The 17705-nt window shown below is 36.1% G+C and overlaps 1 protein-coding gene across 1 annotated transcript in view; it reads left to right on the plus strand.

The window, feature by feature from the left end:
- Positions 1 to 1560: 1560 nt before the first annotated feature.
- LOC120623665 (low-density lipoprotein receptor-related protein 6) overlaps positions 1561 to 17705 on the plus strand; it is a 33988-nt gene continuing 17843 nt past the window's right edge. The window contains exons 1-12 of the mRNA XM_039889828.1: positions 1561 to 1934; positions 2763 to 2992; positions 3667 to 3857; positions 4491 to 4781; positions 5212 to 5393; positions 5911 to 6140; positions 7265 to 7435; positions 8476 to 8709; positions 13705 to 13846; positions 15012 to 15176; positions 16300 to 16444; positions 17135 to 17262. Of these exons, the coding sequence (XP_039745762.1) occupies positions 1844 to 1934; positions 2763 to 2992; positions 3667 to 3857; positions 4491 to 4781; positions 5212 to 5393; positions 5911 to 6140; positions 7265 to 7435; positions 8476 to 8709; positions 13705 to 13846; positions 15012 to 15176; positions 16300 to 16444; positions 17135 to 17262 (2200 nt within the window). The 5' untranslated portion in view covers positions 1561 to 1843. The remainder of the gene's footprint in view (positions 1935 to 2762; positions 2993 to 3666; positions 3858 to 4490; positions 4782 to 5211; positions 5394 to 5910; positions 6141 to 7264; positions 7436 to 8475; positions 8710 to 13704; positions 13847 to 15011; positions 15177 to 16299; positions 16445 to 17134; positions 17263 to 17705) is intronic.

The raw sequence follows: 17705 nt of genomic DNA on the forward strand, positions 1-17705 counted from the left end.
TATGCGAAACTTGCCTTTGACATGGGTTCTTTAAACCGTTTTAAAAACTTCCCCCAAAATTTATGTTCTCTCGCAAACACTCAAGTTCCGAGATTCCGGCCATGCGGTTTGGACTGAATCGAAGACAATTAAGTCAAATTCTATTTATCAGTTCAACCAGTTATACCACGCAAACCTAGGTTCTTTATGTACCGTAATATGTTGGTTGTCATCCACAATATGTCGGCTGCGTAACGACCATGCCTGCGCTCCAGTACATCTCAGTAAATTGAGAATAAGGGAACACTCTATGTGTGAATGTAGTCCTGACGCATGATCGGTCACTCATATTGTTTTCCTGCCCAAAACTCCTTTATAAGCTTTACGAGGTCCTTCCTTCAAATATTCCCCGCTCATTAAATGTCGAAAGTTTTCTTATGTAAAATTTGTTTGTTTATATATTCAATCTAACAACATGAAGCCCTAAATATCCTATTATGATTTATAATATAAATTTTCTTGAGTGATATGTAATACTAACCAAAGACCACACACCGTTACGTAAGTACGCCTAATTTTGGAAAACTATACTTAGCTATTAGTATATTAGAACTTTAGAAGTATAGTGCAGTACCTATTTCTATACATTTGTTTTTTAAATCTCCTTTGTGGATCTTCCAAGTAAACGTGTCATTGGCGAAGTACAACGTTCCGATTTGGCACACCTAAAAGCTTGGATAGAAGCAGGCGTTACTTTGCGGAAATCCATGATATATTATCAAAATTAAGCTTAATTTGCTATACTCCGCGAAAAGCATAGCAAATTAAGCTTAATTTTGATAATACACCTAAAAGCCAAAAAAGCAAAAGTAGTAATCATTGAAAGAAAGCTATCACTAATGTTTGCTTTGATTTTGTATCACTATACCCACACTGGGTTTCGTTGGGAGTTCAGTCCCAACTATGGAGGGTAGAGGTAAGCAGAGTTATCTTATATGGGAGAAAAGTTGAAAAAGTGTCCAGTGTATGCGCTAAATAACAGTTCAAAAATCCTCCACAATGGCGCTGGTGGATGCACAGGGTATGGTATGAATGTAGCAATCGTAGATGAATTGAAGTATGCAGAGTTAAAAAAATTAATGTCATTATCGACTAAAGTAGTTAATTATTGAGAATTTCAACAACTTACGTTGTACAAAATATTGTGGTAAATATAACCTTACTTCCTTGTATCTCCATACTTCCTTGTTTATTTTTCAAGCCTACTCTAACAATATTTATATTTGGCGCTTCTTTTAAGAGTTACCCTGATGCAAATGTGGCGCCATCCTAATTTAATACATTTTGACGACACTTTTTCATATACACAGATGACTCTCCTTACCTCTACCCTCCATAGTCCCAACGAAACCACACCACAGATTAAAAATACGATTATTTTGAAGTTTTATTTGTTGGGAAACAAAGGTAATAATTATTATTTTAGAAAAATATTCACTGGGCAATCATTTCATATTACGAAAAGACCATATAAATACATTTTAGATGTTTACGAAATTACTGTCGGGCTGCCTTTTGGCCGAGCGTGATCTCCGCAGCCGCCGGCTTATTATTCACTCTATGTTATCCTGTGATCTGTGGGCTGTGGCTAGAACTTTGTTTGTTGTTATCTTTTCTCTATTTCCCTTGTTGAATTTCATTAAAAAAATCTGAAATGGATAGTGTAGTAGTTTAAATCTGTGTACCTACATCATTAATTAATTATTAAGTATAATAAAATTCCTACCCGTGCCTTATATGTTTATGTGCAATATTAAATACTTCGGACCCATGAGTCGTTTGTTCGGAGTCATTTGTTTTCATTATGACGAAGCGCCGAAGAATAGTTCAAGCTGACAAAATAATACAGAATGTTATTCATGTGTTTTGTTTATTGATGTTTTTGCAACTAAAAGGTGGGTACCTAATACTTGAAACTAGTTGAAACTTTATTTTCTTTTTTTTTTCTTTTATAGAGGAACGCAAAACTATTTTCGTATCAGGCTTATGAGCTGTAATGCAGTGGTATTTCGTATTCGACGACGACGGCTTTACTAATTGAATAACTGCCTCATAATAATACAAAAAAATATACAAGTGAACTCTCTAAGATATAGAAAAATATAAGATTTGATAATTTACTTGCTCAAATTCTCAGGCAATAATAACGTTGTAGTTTATATGCATTAAGTTCAAGATGGTAACGGGTTAACTTGTTACTAGTATAGAAATAACAATAACCTGTGCTTAATAGCTGTCGGCATGTTTTTGTAGGGAGATTGGTAGGGCCAAGCCAGGCCTCCCGCCAGAGTAGGCCAAGAAAGATTCAGTAAATCTAAATTCTAAATTTTCTCTGCCGGGCTTAAACCTTATCCCACTTTTAAGACCACAGTGCTCACCATTAAGCCAGGAGGGTTGTGGTCAAATCAAAAGTTGCTTGGCTATATAACATCATGCTTCGATTCATAAGTGACGGAGGTGAAACCAAACCAGCAATTATAATTCACTGTATTAATTGCTGGTAATTAATATATTCATAAATGACTAAGACACCTGGAGGTATCTTTGCATTGTTCGAGTCCAGGTAGGATTGCGGTGCATCGATAATGCAGTTGTATTTATATCAAAATACCCACCAACTCAATGTCATGAACATAAATATCTGGCAAATATGAATTTATAGTTATCAAAAGTTTAATTATTTACAGACTTTATAAATTTACTGTAACAATATTGTTTACCAGGTTACTACTCAAGTTCAAGCATAAATAATCCAGTATTATTGTATTCAACTGCATCCGATATACGAGTGGCAAATATATCAAAATCTGGAAAAATTAATGCAATAATCAAAGGTTTGGAGCAAGGTTCCGCTGTTGACTTCCTGTGTAAAAAGAATTTAATATGCTGGTCGGATCAGACTGCGGAATTGATACAATGTATGGAGTACAACAATACACATTCTGGAGAAAAAGTATGTATATAAATCAATGGTATTGTTATCTACACTTAATATTAAAAAGGTTAATGCTGATTGAAAAAAGTGATGATAGTCTATTTTGATTCCCACCAACACTATCTTTTCAGAATTATGTGCAATTTTTAATTTAAGCAATTTAATACTACTTGCTTTAATGGTGAAGGAAAACATTGTCAGGAAACCTTCCTGCCTGAGAGTTCCACACAAAGTCTACCACACTTGGCCAGCTTAAATAAGATCCGTGCCCTGTGGTGCTCTTTAATGGGTTGATGATGATGATGATGAATGCTGATTTGTGAAAATACCAATACAATTTTGTGTCTACATATTGCAATAAAAGGCTTGTCAGTTATAACAGTCATTTCACATCACATACTTAGCATCTATGTGCACTTAGCACCAAATTGTATCCTCTATATAACTTGCTCTATGTGTTCTTATTATTGGGTATTTTTTCTTTTATGGTGGTGTTGGTTGTGTATAGCAAAAAAGTATTCATTCATTCAGTCATTCTTGGCATAACTTATGATTTAACACTTTAGTGAACAAATAACCCTATAGAAATTATACTGCAAAAAATTCTTCAGGACCTTCAATATTTTTTCACCAGACAACTAATCACACCACATTAAAAGATGCTCTCTATTCATTTTATGTAAAACTTTCAGATGAGGATAGTATCAGAAGGCATAATTACTCCTACTGGTATTGCAATAGATTGGTACACAGACAAAATCTATTGGACAGATGGAGAAACTAATAGAATAGAAGTAATAAGTATAGAACACAAATATAGAAAAGTTTTATTTTGGACAGAAGTAGACCTGGCCAGGGCTATTGCTCTAGTTCCTAAGGAGGGGTAAGTTTGTGCATCATCCCCATCTCAAGCTATTTCTATCACATTCTGAACAACTCTTGCTCTATCCTTAATGCTTAAATGATTGGCGATATATCATAAGAATTTTAAAATTTACTGAAATGTAACACTTTCATATTGACTTTTCTCAAAGCGTTACATACATTGTCATTTGGAAAGGTGTATGGATCCTAGTGATACCTCATATATCCATACCTGTTTATATATAAAGTTTAAATATAAAGAATTTAAAGTTATGGTGGAATAAAGAAACTCAAACACACATGGAAATACAAACCTTTGTTGGGCATATGTTTATATCCTCAACATATATATTTAGTAAATTGTAAATTTTTATGTGCAGACAATTTTTAACATAATTATTTATTACATAATTAAATCGAAAAAATCTCCAGTATAAAAACTTAAGTTTAGGGTTCTTGTAACTCGTACAATGCCTATCCTCAAGTTTTTTTTTAAACTTTTACATGAGATTTTGTTCATTGTATAACATAAGTCTGCATAGTGCATACCCTGTATGCATGCCACTGAGTTTAGTTTACCAAGGGCCTTTGGCAGTTTGTTTGCTTTTCATACATTTGAAATGTATTCATATATACATATTATTTATTACAGGTTAATGTTTTGGACAGATTGGGGTGAAATACCCAAAATTGAAAGAGCTGGTATGAATGGTGATCCAGCAACACGTAAAGTTATAGTAAAGGATAATATATTCTGGCCCAATGGAATCACTATAGACTATAATAACAATTTAATTTACTGGGTTGATGCCAAGCTACAGTTTGTAGATATGATTGACTTTAATGGCGAAAAACGAGCGCGAATAGTAAAAGACGGTTTGAAATATCCATATGCATTGGCCTATTTTCATGAGAAACTATATTGGACTGATTGGAAGACATGGTAAGATAATACTGCTATTCTATAAACTACTGTATTTTAATAACAAAATTAAAATCATATGACTCCTTTCACTTTAAAAGGTACGCGTCGCATAGCGTTGATACTATGCGCGTGTCGGTCTTTTATCTTCAATAGGGTTCTCATAAGTAAACACTTAAATGTTTTGAATGTAGGTTTATAATAATTTTACACCACCTATTTGTTCTCGCTCTATTCCTAATCCAAAGGTTGCCTGGTAAAGATCGCTTCTAAGTGATAAGGCCTCCTTTTGTACTCTACACCAGTCTTTGTGTTTCTCTATATTAGTCCTTCATCTTCCTTACTGTGTAGTGGAGTACAAATAAAGAGTTTAAATAAATAATAGTGCCTCCAATGCTTGATTTCCAATAGTTTATTAGTCCACTTAATCATCTAATATTTCTTCCAACAGGGGTATATATTCATGGGACATATCAACAAATGGAGCTATAAAAGAGCTGATTAAGTCTGACCCAGTACCGGTTGACATTAAAGTATATGACAAAAGCCGGCAGCTGATGCCTACTGGAGACTACCCTTGCAAAAACAATGAGGGATGTTCGCATTTATGTCTATTAGCACCTAATCCTCCAGGTAAGACTGTCAGGGGTGATCCTAGATCTTCAGACAGTGTAAGATTCCATTGTGGTGCCACCTCAAATTAGTAAATAAATTTTCGGATTATTTGTTGTTCGAAAGGGATGTTACATGAGTGGCTGTGATGACCCAAACCTTCGAATAAATACACTGTATCTGATTATCATCAAAATATCTCAGATAGACAATTTACAGGGTTTTTATAATAAGACGGTCACCAGGTCAACCCCGGCATGTTCTGCATGGTTGTGCCCCCAAGCAATTTAGCGTTTCGGTACGCTGCCGCGGAGAAACAGATAAGGGGTATCTGTTTCATTTAACTGCCATACGCCTTGTTAGCCGTCACACGTTAGCCCGCTTCTATCTTAGATCAGGTGTTATTTTAGTCAAGAAAGACTTGTAGTGATTATAAAAAAAACAGCATAATCGTCTATATCAGTAAAAATTAACCTTTAATTTCATTAGTTTATATTTAAACCAGTAAATATGTTATTAGTTTCAATCTTGTTTCCAGGTTACGTTTGTGCCTGTCCAACGGGCGTAAAGTTAAAAGAAGGAAGCAACACAACATGCTACAACACGCCACAATCTATGCTCTTAGTCGCCCAGCGGTCTGTCATATCCAAGATTTCACTAGATTCACCGGACTTCACACCCTACACACTGCCCTTAAAGGATTTAAAGAGAGCTCTCACTGTTGACTTTGATCCGAAAAGTGAATACATTTATTGGGCTGACAGTCAGGTAAGCCTTTTCAACAACAACTAAAAAATATTCGATGAACGTTTTTCCTATTATAATATTAAGGATTACTTGAACGATAAAAAAGCTTGGGTGTGAATTGCTCTAACCTCATAGCTTAATATAAATAAACTGTGAGATGGTGATAACAAAAAAAAAATTACCCGGCTAAGTTTGTTGTGGGCTCTTAGACCAGGGCGCGTTTGGAACCCTCGGATGACGGCCGAGTGGCGCAGTGGGCAGCGAACCTGCTTTCTGAGTCCAAGGTCGTGGGTTCGATTCCTACAACTGGAAAATGTTTGTGTTATGAACATTACTGTTTTTCAGTGTCTGGGTGTTTATCTGTATATTGTAAGTATTTGTGTATTATATTCATAAAAAAATATATATTCATATATATTTATCTTATCTTAGTACCCATAACACAAGCTACGCTTACTTTGGGGCTAGATGGCGGTGTGTGAGTATCGTCGTAAAAATAAATATGTATGAACGCTCCATAAGTGCCTGTGATAGGCCTACATGAATAAAGAAATTTTGAATTAGAATTTTTGAATATCATCTCCACAAAACACATTCCATCCAACTCCTATAACAATGGGATATTTGATTGTATTGAACACATCGCTTGTGCTGGTTTATACAACGTGTAAATGAAAACCGAAATAATACTTAACATGCTTTAAAGGTATAATATGTACTGTCTCTGAGACTTATCTGTGATACCGAAAACCTAATAGTTTTTGAGTTAACCACTGCCCTAATTTTTACTGTAACAAATCAGTTCACATGAAAACTTAAAATCATGTGATTCCTGTTACTTTATTAGGTACGCGTCGCGTAGCGTAGGTAATATGCGCGTGTCGGTCTTTTATCTTCAATAGGGTTGTCGTAAGTAAACACTTAGAATATTCTGAATTCGTTTGTATGAAGAAAAAAAAATGCTTCTTTTGATTTAATATTTTTACAGTGTGATTCCTTATGAAATATACTTCTGCATCCTTCAATATTATTTCGTAATTTGGTTACACGTTGTATATTATGATGAGCTATAAATACTGGAGAAGAAACAAATATATAACCTTAGTTTTACAGAGAGGTCTTCAAAACAATTATATGTATTTCAGTCCAAAACAATATCCCGTGCACGGTTGGATGGAAGTGAGCAGACTGTGGTCATACACAGCAACGGCGTGCCCGACAGCATAGCGATAGATCCGCTCGCGAGGAACATATACTGGACGGACCCAGTGTCTGATACTATCACTGTTGCTAGGCTGGATGGTAGTGCGAGGAAGGTTAGTTCTGCGGAAACAAAAACTAGATTAAACAGAATAGGTATAGGCTTTTTTGATGACCTCTGTGGCGCAGCGGTGAGGTGAGTGAGCGCTGTGGAGTTAGGTGGGAGGTTCCGGGTACGATCCCCTGCGGAGGAAATTTTGGAAATTATAATTTCTGAATTTTCTCTGTTCTGTTCAGGTTGGAAGCTTCCGCCATACCTAGTTACCACCCTACCGATAAAGACGTGCCGCTAAGCTATTTAGTGTTCCGGTACGATTTGGCGTAGAAACCGAATAGGAGTATGAGTTTAATATTAGGTTGGGGAAAAAGTTTCTTTGCATTTTTTAATATTGTTTATTTACATTTAACTAGAGTATGTAGTATATAAAAAAATTATGTATGTAAAAAGGTCTTCTTTAAAATTAAAACTTTTAATGATACCAAAACCAGCCAGGTACAAATAGTATAACCAAAGAGATTTTATTACAAGTTCATACATACTATTTCCCCAACCTATTATAACTGCCATACCGCTGTTAGCGGTTCGCCCGTTACCATCTTAGTCTGCATCATCACTTACCAGCAAGTGAGATTGCAGTCAAAGGCTAACTTGTAGTGGAATAAATAAAAAAGGCTGCCTCAAGAGTCCAGTGGTCAGAATTTTCAAATAAGGATCACGAGGTTTGGTTCCCAGTCTTGCTAGAGTTTTTATGTATTTATTATGGCGCCGGCTGCAAGCACGAAAAAGCATGACTCATTGTCACGTTCCGCCTGAGACAGCGCTGAAAAAGCGATAGAGAGGTACGATCGCCCTGTCTCACTTGTACTCGGGCGACCGTTATCACGTAAAATTACCGTCCATAAACCAACAACCATTTTTATTTTATATAAAGCATTATGAGACCCGGCTGGAGTAAGGAAACTAACTGTGGTATACACCGTAACCCGTTAACGTAAACCGTTAGTTCCAGTTCCAGTAAAGCCAACCAACAGACATTGGAGCAGCGTGACATTGTCTCCTATTAAGAATTTTTATTTTTTATTCTCTGAATTAAAGATCATAATCCACGACGACCTATACTATCCGCGTGCAATAGCACTACACCCAACGGCCGGTTGGATGTTCTGGTCGGATTGGAACGAGAAGAAGCCGAAGATTGAACGGGCCAACCTGGACGGGACCAATCGTATACTGCTGGTATCGGAAAAGCTGACGTGGCCCAATGGGATTGCTTTAGACACAGCGGCTAATAAGTTATACTGGGGCGATGCAAGAACGCACAAAATTGAGGTACGCACGTTTATATTAATGTATTATTATTGTATCCTACTATCGCTGATAGCCTAGTGGTTCGGATTTCGGCTTCAGTTCCGGGGGGCCGTGTTCGAATCCTAGCAAGCACCTCTGACTTTTGTAACCTATTTGCGTTTAAAGAAATTAAAATATCACTTGTTTGCTTGTTTATTGCACACACACATTTTATAGAAATTAAACACAAATACAGAAGAAACTAAGAAAATAAAATAGAGCGTGCAAAAGCGGTCTTATCACTAAAGCGATCTCTTCCAGACGCCCTTTGACGGTAGGAAAAAACAAAGGAACGGGTTGGTGCAGCAATTTCAGTTTAAAAATATATACTTCAACGTCGAAGGAAAACATCGTGGGGATTTGGATCTTTGGATTGGATGTAGGATTTGGTGTGAGAAGTCTCGATCTCCATAACGTTCTTAAGGGAGTTCGGAGTCTACCAATCCTAACCCCTTCTCATCGTGGGAGGAGACACGTGCCCTGTGGTATCCTTCCAACTAATACTACAAACGAGAAAGTTTTTGAGGTTGATGGACGTCCTCTTTAAATTTAGAATAGAGATAAATAAATAAATAAATATACTACGACAATACACTCACCGCCATCTAGTCCCAAAGTAAGCGTAGCTTGTGTTATGGGTACTATGATAACTGATGAATTATGATTTTTATGAATAATATACATAAATACTTATAATATACATATAAACACCCAGACACTGAAAAACACTCATGTTCATCACAGAAACATTTTCCAGTTGTGGGAAACGAACCCACGGCCTTGGACTCAGAAAGCAGGGTCGCTGCCTACTGGGCCAATCGGCCGTCACATAGATACATTATAGTCTGAAGTAACATAAATAAATAAATATACTACGACAGTACACACATCGCCATCTAGCCCCAAAGTAAAGCGTAGCTTGTGTTATGGGTACTGAGATGACTGATCAATATTTTAATGAGTAATATACACAAATACTTATGATACAACATATAAACAACCAGCACGGCTAGCATGGGCAGGAGACAATCCCTGGGGAAAGGATATAAAGTTATCTTCTTCCACAGCTTTATCAACTCTCAGAGCGCTGGCACACAAGTGGAAATAATATCCAAATAATATCGACGGCCGATTGGAGCAGTTTGCAGCGATCATGCTTTCTGAGCCCCAGGCCGTGGGTTCGATTCCCACTACTGGAAAATGTCTGTGTGATGAGCATGTATATATTTTTCAGTGTCTGGGTGTTTATATGTATATTTTAAGTATTTATGTATATTATTCATAAAAATATTCATCAGTTGTCTTAGTACCCATAACACAAGCTACGCTTACTTTGGGACTAGATGGCGATGTGTGTACTTTTTTTTTTTTTTTTTTTTTCGTTTCGTTCCGCGGTGTACTCACAAATGTTTACGCCTGTGCGCGATATAATGCTGATATTTGTTCAAGTATTTCAAAATATCGATATGGAGAAATCGCACCGCCATTATAATTCAATTATATTTATTGCTGTCATTCTGACAGCCATATAAGATGGTCAATTAGCATTCTGTACATTGTAATAATGCTAATTCATATCAAGGTCGTTAACTGGAGACAATTAGACTGGAAAAGGTATGTCTGCGAATATATTTATACCGCCTCGTTGGTCCAGTAGTGAGCATGTTCGACTGCTGATGTTTTTGCATTGATTGGTATTCAGTTTTGCCATCACTACTATTCTATTCCTTCTAATTATCCTTCTAAATTTAAAATTTCTACGTCTGGCCGTTGGGGCTGTAGGTAATATCTGACAGATTTATAGAATAGAGTAGCATAGAATATACAAGATATAAACACGGTATTCAGAATATATCATATAATGGTTTATTAAAAATTTCAAAAATTCTAATTATCCTTCTAAATTTAAAATTTCTACGTCCGGCCGTTGGGGCTGTAGGTAATATCTGACAGATTTATAGAATAGAGTAGCATAGAATATACAAGATATATACACGGTATTCAGAATATATCATATAATGGTTTATTAAAAATTTCAAAAATTGTTGTTAAAGGGTTAAACTTGTTGGCTGATAAAGTTTGCGTTTTAATGATAAGTTGCATAAATAGGTTCTCATGAGCAGCTCCTTAAACACGCTCAATAATAAACAACTCATTATATTTCAGTTCAAAATAAAAAGTTACAAATATATTTCCAACATAATTATCCATCCCCTTAGAAACTATGCGTTTATGGTGGGGATGGCAGGTTCGCAGTGTATATCTAAAAAAAAAAAAGAAAAAATTTATTCAACTACTTAATCTTAATGTAAAAATATTTGAACAATCTTAATCAAACAGTGGCATTTTTGAACTATTAGCTAAAAAATGTCTTTTACAATTTCTTAAAAATATGTTTTTTTCCATTTACACATTGCAAAGCAGGTGGGAGATCTTCAAATATTTTGGGTAATATGTATTTATAATTCCTTCTTTCGTACACATTATGTGTTTTCGGTAGAAATTAACTTTTTATAACTAGGCAGTTTCCGAAAATTACCATCTCGCCCTTTACGTCTAAGATGTTGTATATTACCAAATTCTTCCTTAAGTACAGCTAACGTAACTTGGCTCTGCACTGGCAATAATTTACAATATGTGAATAATTCATGGCATTCCTTTGAGTATTTTAGTTTGATTTTTTTAGGTACTATGGTTTTTAACATTTTTAGTTGTAGGTTGTATATTCGGGTAATATATGTTTTATATGTTCTACCATAACTACTCAGACCGTATCCAATTATTGAGTCTGCTAGTGCCAAGTATAGTAATCTCAGCGTCTTGTAAGGAAGTTTATATTTGAGTATGTATAACCTACTTAATATAGCTCTCAGCCTTTCGCAAATATAGTTTATATGGGGTTGCAAACTAAAACGAAAGTCAATTTTGAGACCAATATACATATGCTCCTCAACCATATCTATATGGGTACAAATGCAATGTTGTATCCTGCCGTGCAAGCAGTCGTGCGCATGCGCAACTATATGAGCTTTATATTCTGCTTTATTGTGAGCAGAATGAATATGCATGGCCTTCGTTTTTTTAATATTTATCACCAGCCCTAAATACTGTCCTAGTATATTAAAAAAAATATATATGTGTAATAATAAACGGGGGTAAACTTCTCTTATTCCACATTCCCGTACTTTATATATTAGGAGATATAATTGATAGGGGGATATAATTTTTGTCTCCTGACCGCGCTAGCCCTGCAGACACTGAAAAATATTCATGTTCAACACACAAGCATTTTTCCAGTTGTGGGAATCGAACTCACGGCCTTAGACCCAGAAAGCAGGGTCGATGCCCACTTCGCCAATCGGCCGTCAAGTTACAACGTAGTTCACGCGCGAAGTGTGAAAACTGCATTTGACATCGATGAGCGAAAATTTAGATGACTCAAATTTACATTTATAATAACTAATAGCCTTGTGGTTAGAGTGTCGGCCGCCCTCTCGAAGGGACAGAGTTAGATCCCCGGCACGCACCTCCAACAAAAGACCTTGCGCCCGTGTTAGCCGACGCCTGGAGAAGATCGCAAGGCGCATCATTACGTATCTCACAACAGGCTTGCGGCAAGCGTAAATCTCGCGATCATTGCTTAAAAAATACAAAAGATTACATATTATGAAAATAAAGCATAATTTGCTATACCTGGAGTACCTCCACGAAAAGCGGGAGAAAGGTGTTATTAATAATTTCTTCACAAGATTCTTAACAACTATTCATTGTAAAGTCATAAAGTCAAACCTCCCGAGTCGATGCTCCGGTTTCGGAGCGAAACGTGCGTACACAACAGGGTACATAGCCGAAGATCTGTTTCGAATGGAGTATAAGGATTGAAAAAATTATAAATTACATACACCATACAGATTCTCCTGCCTTTCGTGGTATGGCAATTTAAGCTTAATTTTCATAATATATCATGGTATTCCGCAAAGTAACGCTTCTATCCAATACAAAGATTGCAAGATTTACGTATGTCGCAAGCCTTTCGTGAGATACGGGGGCCCCATAAACCCTGCGGCTCCTTCAAAAATGTAAACAATTTGGTCATTTTCCCCTCTACTTATGCAACGTGGAATCTGACTAAACATTATAGATACTAGCGGGTTATTGCATCCGGCACCATCGGCGTAAAAAACCCAAATTGTTTTGTCGGCTGATTAAAATATCTGTAGGTAATTAATTGCATCCGGGCGCTGTATGGGCTAGAGCGGATCCTGATAAAAAGTATCCTGTGTAAAGTAATTATGTATACACAGATACTGGATACCTATTTCGTGTATTAAAAATTGAGGTTACCCAAGATAAACTAAATATGGCGGTAAAACTATACAGGTTGAGGGAACCCTTCTATATAATAGTCTAGCTAAAGAGAGATTTTTTGCGAGGAATCATTTCAAAATAAGCTTCAAAAACCATTATTTAAATTTCTTATAAAGCCGCCACCGTTTATATTCGTACTAAAGTTTGTTATTAGTTTTGTAGCACACTAACCATATAATATATTACCACTTATTTATGTTAATTATAACTTCAAATTTAGTGAAAATGATTCATTCGCGAATAAATGTCTTTAAACCTAGATACAAGCTAACAAAGTTTATCAAAGTCGGTGCAGCGATAGTCCCGAGCATGGTTAATACACACACTTTCGCATATAATATTAAAAAGAAGGAGAAATACTTTATTGCACACAAAATTATAAATTATACAGAAAGTAAAGTTAGCTGAAAGTGAGTTCAGCTTTCCTCGTCGATCCAGCAATGGCAGCAATCAATTACAAGATTGTCCACCAAACCGCACTGGGCCAGCGTGGTGGACTACAGCCTAAAACCTTCGTATCTATGACGAGACCCGTGCCCTGTAGTGAACCGGTAATGGGTTTATAAAGATGTCACGCTCTTAACAATGCTGATGATGAGTTTATTCCAGGTCTGTAACATGGACGGAACGGACAGACGAGAACTGCACAGTAGCGATATCTTACACATCTTCGGATTGACATTGCTCGGCCAGCACTTGTATTGGACGGATATGCAGCGGCGGACTTTGGACAGAATCAACAAGAATACAGGTACAGCTTTCATTTTAACGATCTTCCGAAGTAGTTGCTGCGTTCTTAAGATGGCGACCAATTGCATGGTACTAATAATTTCTAAATTGCAGTGGCGTGTACAGGTTTTCCACAGGTTAGGCATTAAGCACGAATTCCCCTTGAATTGTGTAAAATTTATAGGGTAGACAGTGCTTTTGAGCCTCAATGAAGTTCAGACCATTGTTGATTGTACTTTTTAATTCTACTCTAGAAAGAAATTTTAAATTTCGTCCAGTTTTTTTTTTTTTTTTGTAGAATTATAGATCTGGATCAAAGTTGCATTAATATACAACATTTATCTACTTTCGTATGGTAAAATTCGAATTATAAACTTCATAGCTAATTATATTGAGGTACTTTATGAACTTTTTTTTTTAGCTTAAAACTCTTTATTAAGAAACCAACGAAAAATATATTTTTATAATAATTAATATTTACAATAAATATATGCCGTCTTACTGTTCACTTATGGACAGTACCCAAAATGCTGGCGCTACTGCCCCTTTGAATTGCTAAACTTACCCGTTGGGCTAAATAAGCCAGCTCTTTGTGAACACAATACCGAAATTTAAAAATAGAATCATATTATTATATTACTTTTTATCTAAAAAAAGAATGTATTTTTCCCCCTATTACTAATACATGATTGGAGAACACCAAAGAAGTTTAGTATCAAAAAGGACGCTCCATTTTAATTTTTTAATTACTATTTATTTGCGCTGTAATATTTTTTTTTCTGTAGTGATTGAATTTGGAAAATGTATGCGGTCATGCTAAATATTCATATTAAACATATTGTATTTGTTCTTGTTTAATTGATTTATATTAATTTATTTCTCTGGTCATAGATGCATTTTGTGCACCACTTTGTTTTAATTTATAACACAGTGAATCGTTGTGTACATCACGAGAAAGCATGTTTTTTGAAGTATTGAATAAAAAGAAAGAAATTACATATAAAAATTCGCGTATGTATAAGTTTTTATATATACCTAGTGATAGCCACAGACCTTTAACCCTAGACTGATGATAACTGACAAGTACCAAACACAAAGCGCCCTCTGCATAAAAGTTTCCAGTAATCTGCCCTGTTGCATAAATAGCTAGATGTTTTTGGCGAATAAATTAATTTCAATTTGAACAGGCTTAGAGAGGCAAGCGGTAGTGGAACAGATGGCTAACATGATGGGAGTCAAGGCGTTTCGCCTCGGAGAGCCGCTGGGCCACAACCCATGCGCTGACAACAACGGGGAATGCTCCCATCTCTGCTTCAACCGGCCCCAGGACTTTGTGTGCAGTTGTCCTATAGGTAAGTTAACCCTCGGCGAAGCAATGGCAGGTGCAAATTGGGAATTTATAATTTCTGAATTTTCTCTTGTTTATTCTGGTGGGAGGCTTCGGCCGTGACTAGTAACCACCCTACCGGCAAAGACGTGACGCTAAGCGATTTAGCGTTCCGGTAAGATTTCTCGTAGAAACCGATCAGGGGTATCAAAAGTCGGCAACGCATCGGTGGCTCCTCTGGTGCTGCAGAAATTTATGGGCGGCGGTGATCACTTATCATCAGGTGACCCACTTGCTCGTTTGCCCGCTATTAATATTATAAAAAAATATATATATATATAAATAGTTAAATTATAATTTATTAATAGTTTTAAAGAGATAATAAGTTTGGTTAGGTAATTAGCTTCCGGGAGGTATACAACGGGTTCCCCGGGCGTCTAACAAAGCCAATAAGAGGGACATGCTGTGATGGTTGGTATACCCCTTTAGAGGGGGGTGTCGCACATAACCTCCATCCTGCCCAAGGGTCGGAGGTAGCAATAAAGCTTGTCCACTCACCAACAAAAAAAAGGGGTAGGTAAGGTAGGTAAAGGTTAGGTATTAGCAGTACTTACTACACCGATTTCAGAAGACTTCGCTCTTCCATAACGATATCCCTTATATGTGAAATGGATCTAGGTAATAGTAGTTTTAAAATATGTATAGGTCCACTGAAAGTTCAGTTAATCAATATAATAAAATAATTGTAAACATTTCGTCTCTGTGTGTGTGTGTGTTGTGTGTGTGTGTGTGTGTAAAATGGTTTAGGTACACTGAAAGTTAATCAACAAAATAAAAACGCAGTTAACAGGTATGAAAAGAATAGAATAGAATAGATCTTTATTTAAATGCAATGTAATAAAGTTTTAATAACAATTAGAGTAAAAAAAAAATCATAAAACATGTCAGAAATATTCATGTTAAATGTTAAGATACAATACAAATGTCACAACTGTTTTGTGTTTTGTCATCTAAGACTTAATAATTGCCATAGTTTGTTTTTTTTGCGAGAAACCTATAAAGGTATTGCGCGATAGTTTTAACCTTTTAGTATACAATCGTTTTTTTTTGGGTGTCTCATTGGTGATTTAATTTTTATCTCGATTCAGGTTTGGAATTGGGCAAGGATCGCAAGATGTGCATCGAACCTGAAGCGTTTCTTATATACAGCAGAAAAAATGTTATCGGCAGAATCAGTATTGAGAGTGAAAATAATGACGCTGTCTTGCCCATCAAAGAGTTAAAGGAAGTCAGGTATAATTAAAAAACTTGTTTAAAATGGGGTTACTCTCCATTATCAAGCTAGAATAATATTATAATAGTGTAAGTGTGTTTGTTTGTCCATACTTTACGCTTTATTTAAGCAACCATTCGACTTGATTTTTCGTATCATTATATCAACCCATTACCGGCCCACTACAAAGCACGGGTCTCCTTCCACAATGAGAAGGGGTTAAGGCCGTAGGCCCACAACGCTGGCCCAGTGCGGATTGGTGGACTCCACACACCTTTGAGAACATTATCGAGAACTCTAAGGCATGCCGGTTTCCTCACGATGTTTTCCTTCACCGTTGAGGCAAGTGATATTTTAATAACTTGTCAAACGCACATAACCTAGAAAAGTAAGAGGTGCCTTCTGAGTGCCAAGTGTGTGATTTGCTAAGTACGAACTTATTCGAACGCGTGAAAGTTAACTACGACTTGTATGGTATCGAAAGTATCGAATTACAAAGTGACCATTTAAAAAATACGCAATGACAACCACAACATCAGCTGTGCTTAGTAGCCTATTTTTAGTCACTATTTTTTATAACTCTAATAATGGTAATTCATTATAATTAAATTTAATAAATTTTTAGTTAAACTATGGTAAAAGTTTATAAGGACTTAAATTATTCTAATGAAAAGCTGTTTAATTTTCAACATCCTTAATTTTTTTCACAGCGCTTTAGCGGTGCACGTATCTGGGTCAAAGATCTACTGGTCCGACAGCAAAACGAAAACTATAAACCGATGCTCTGTAAATGGTTCAAATATGGAGAAAATACTTGAGTGGATGGGCCTCGTCGAAGGTATGTAATAAAACAGTGAGATTATGATAAAAAACGAAATGATGATTTAAAAAAACCCAGTTGACTTCGTGGTGGGATTCTTCCAAAATGCACTGACTTATCCAACATTATCCAAGTTGCCAAAGAAATTCCATAAATAGCATAAATCTGTTCTTAAAACTAGCCTGTGACTTCGTCCGTATATATTTTCTAATATGTATAATTCCAATATAAACCTTCCTCCTCCTCCTATATCCTAAGTATTATTTTTCAGAAAAACACCCAGCTTTTTTTTTTAACTCTTGGCAGATTTGAATGCTCTTCATCAAACAATCTTCCGAAAATTTCACGCAACTAACGACTCTCTCTGTACGTCGTGTTCCTCATTGCTGAGGGTCGTGACCCCTTCCACTTACAACTTTTTGGACGATTTTGTTCCATTTGACTCGGCTTTGAGCAACGTT

The sequence above is a fragment of the Pararge aegeria genome, chromosome 5 (genome assembly GCF_905163445.1).
Source record: "Pararge aegeria chromosome 5, ilParAegt1.1, whole genome shotgun sequence".
Lineage (NCBI taxonomy): Eukaryota > Metazoa > Arthropoda > Insecta > Lepidoptera > Nymphalidae > Pararge > Pararge aegeria.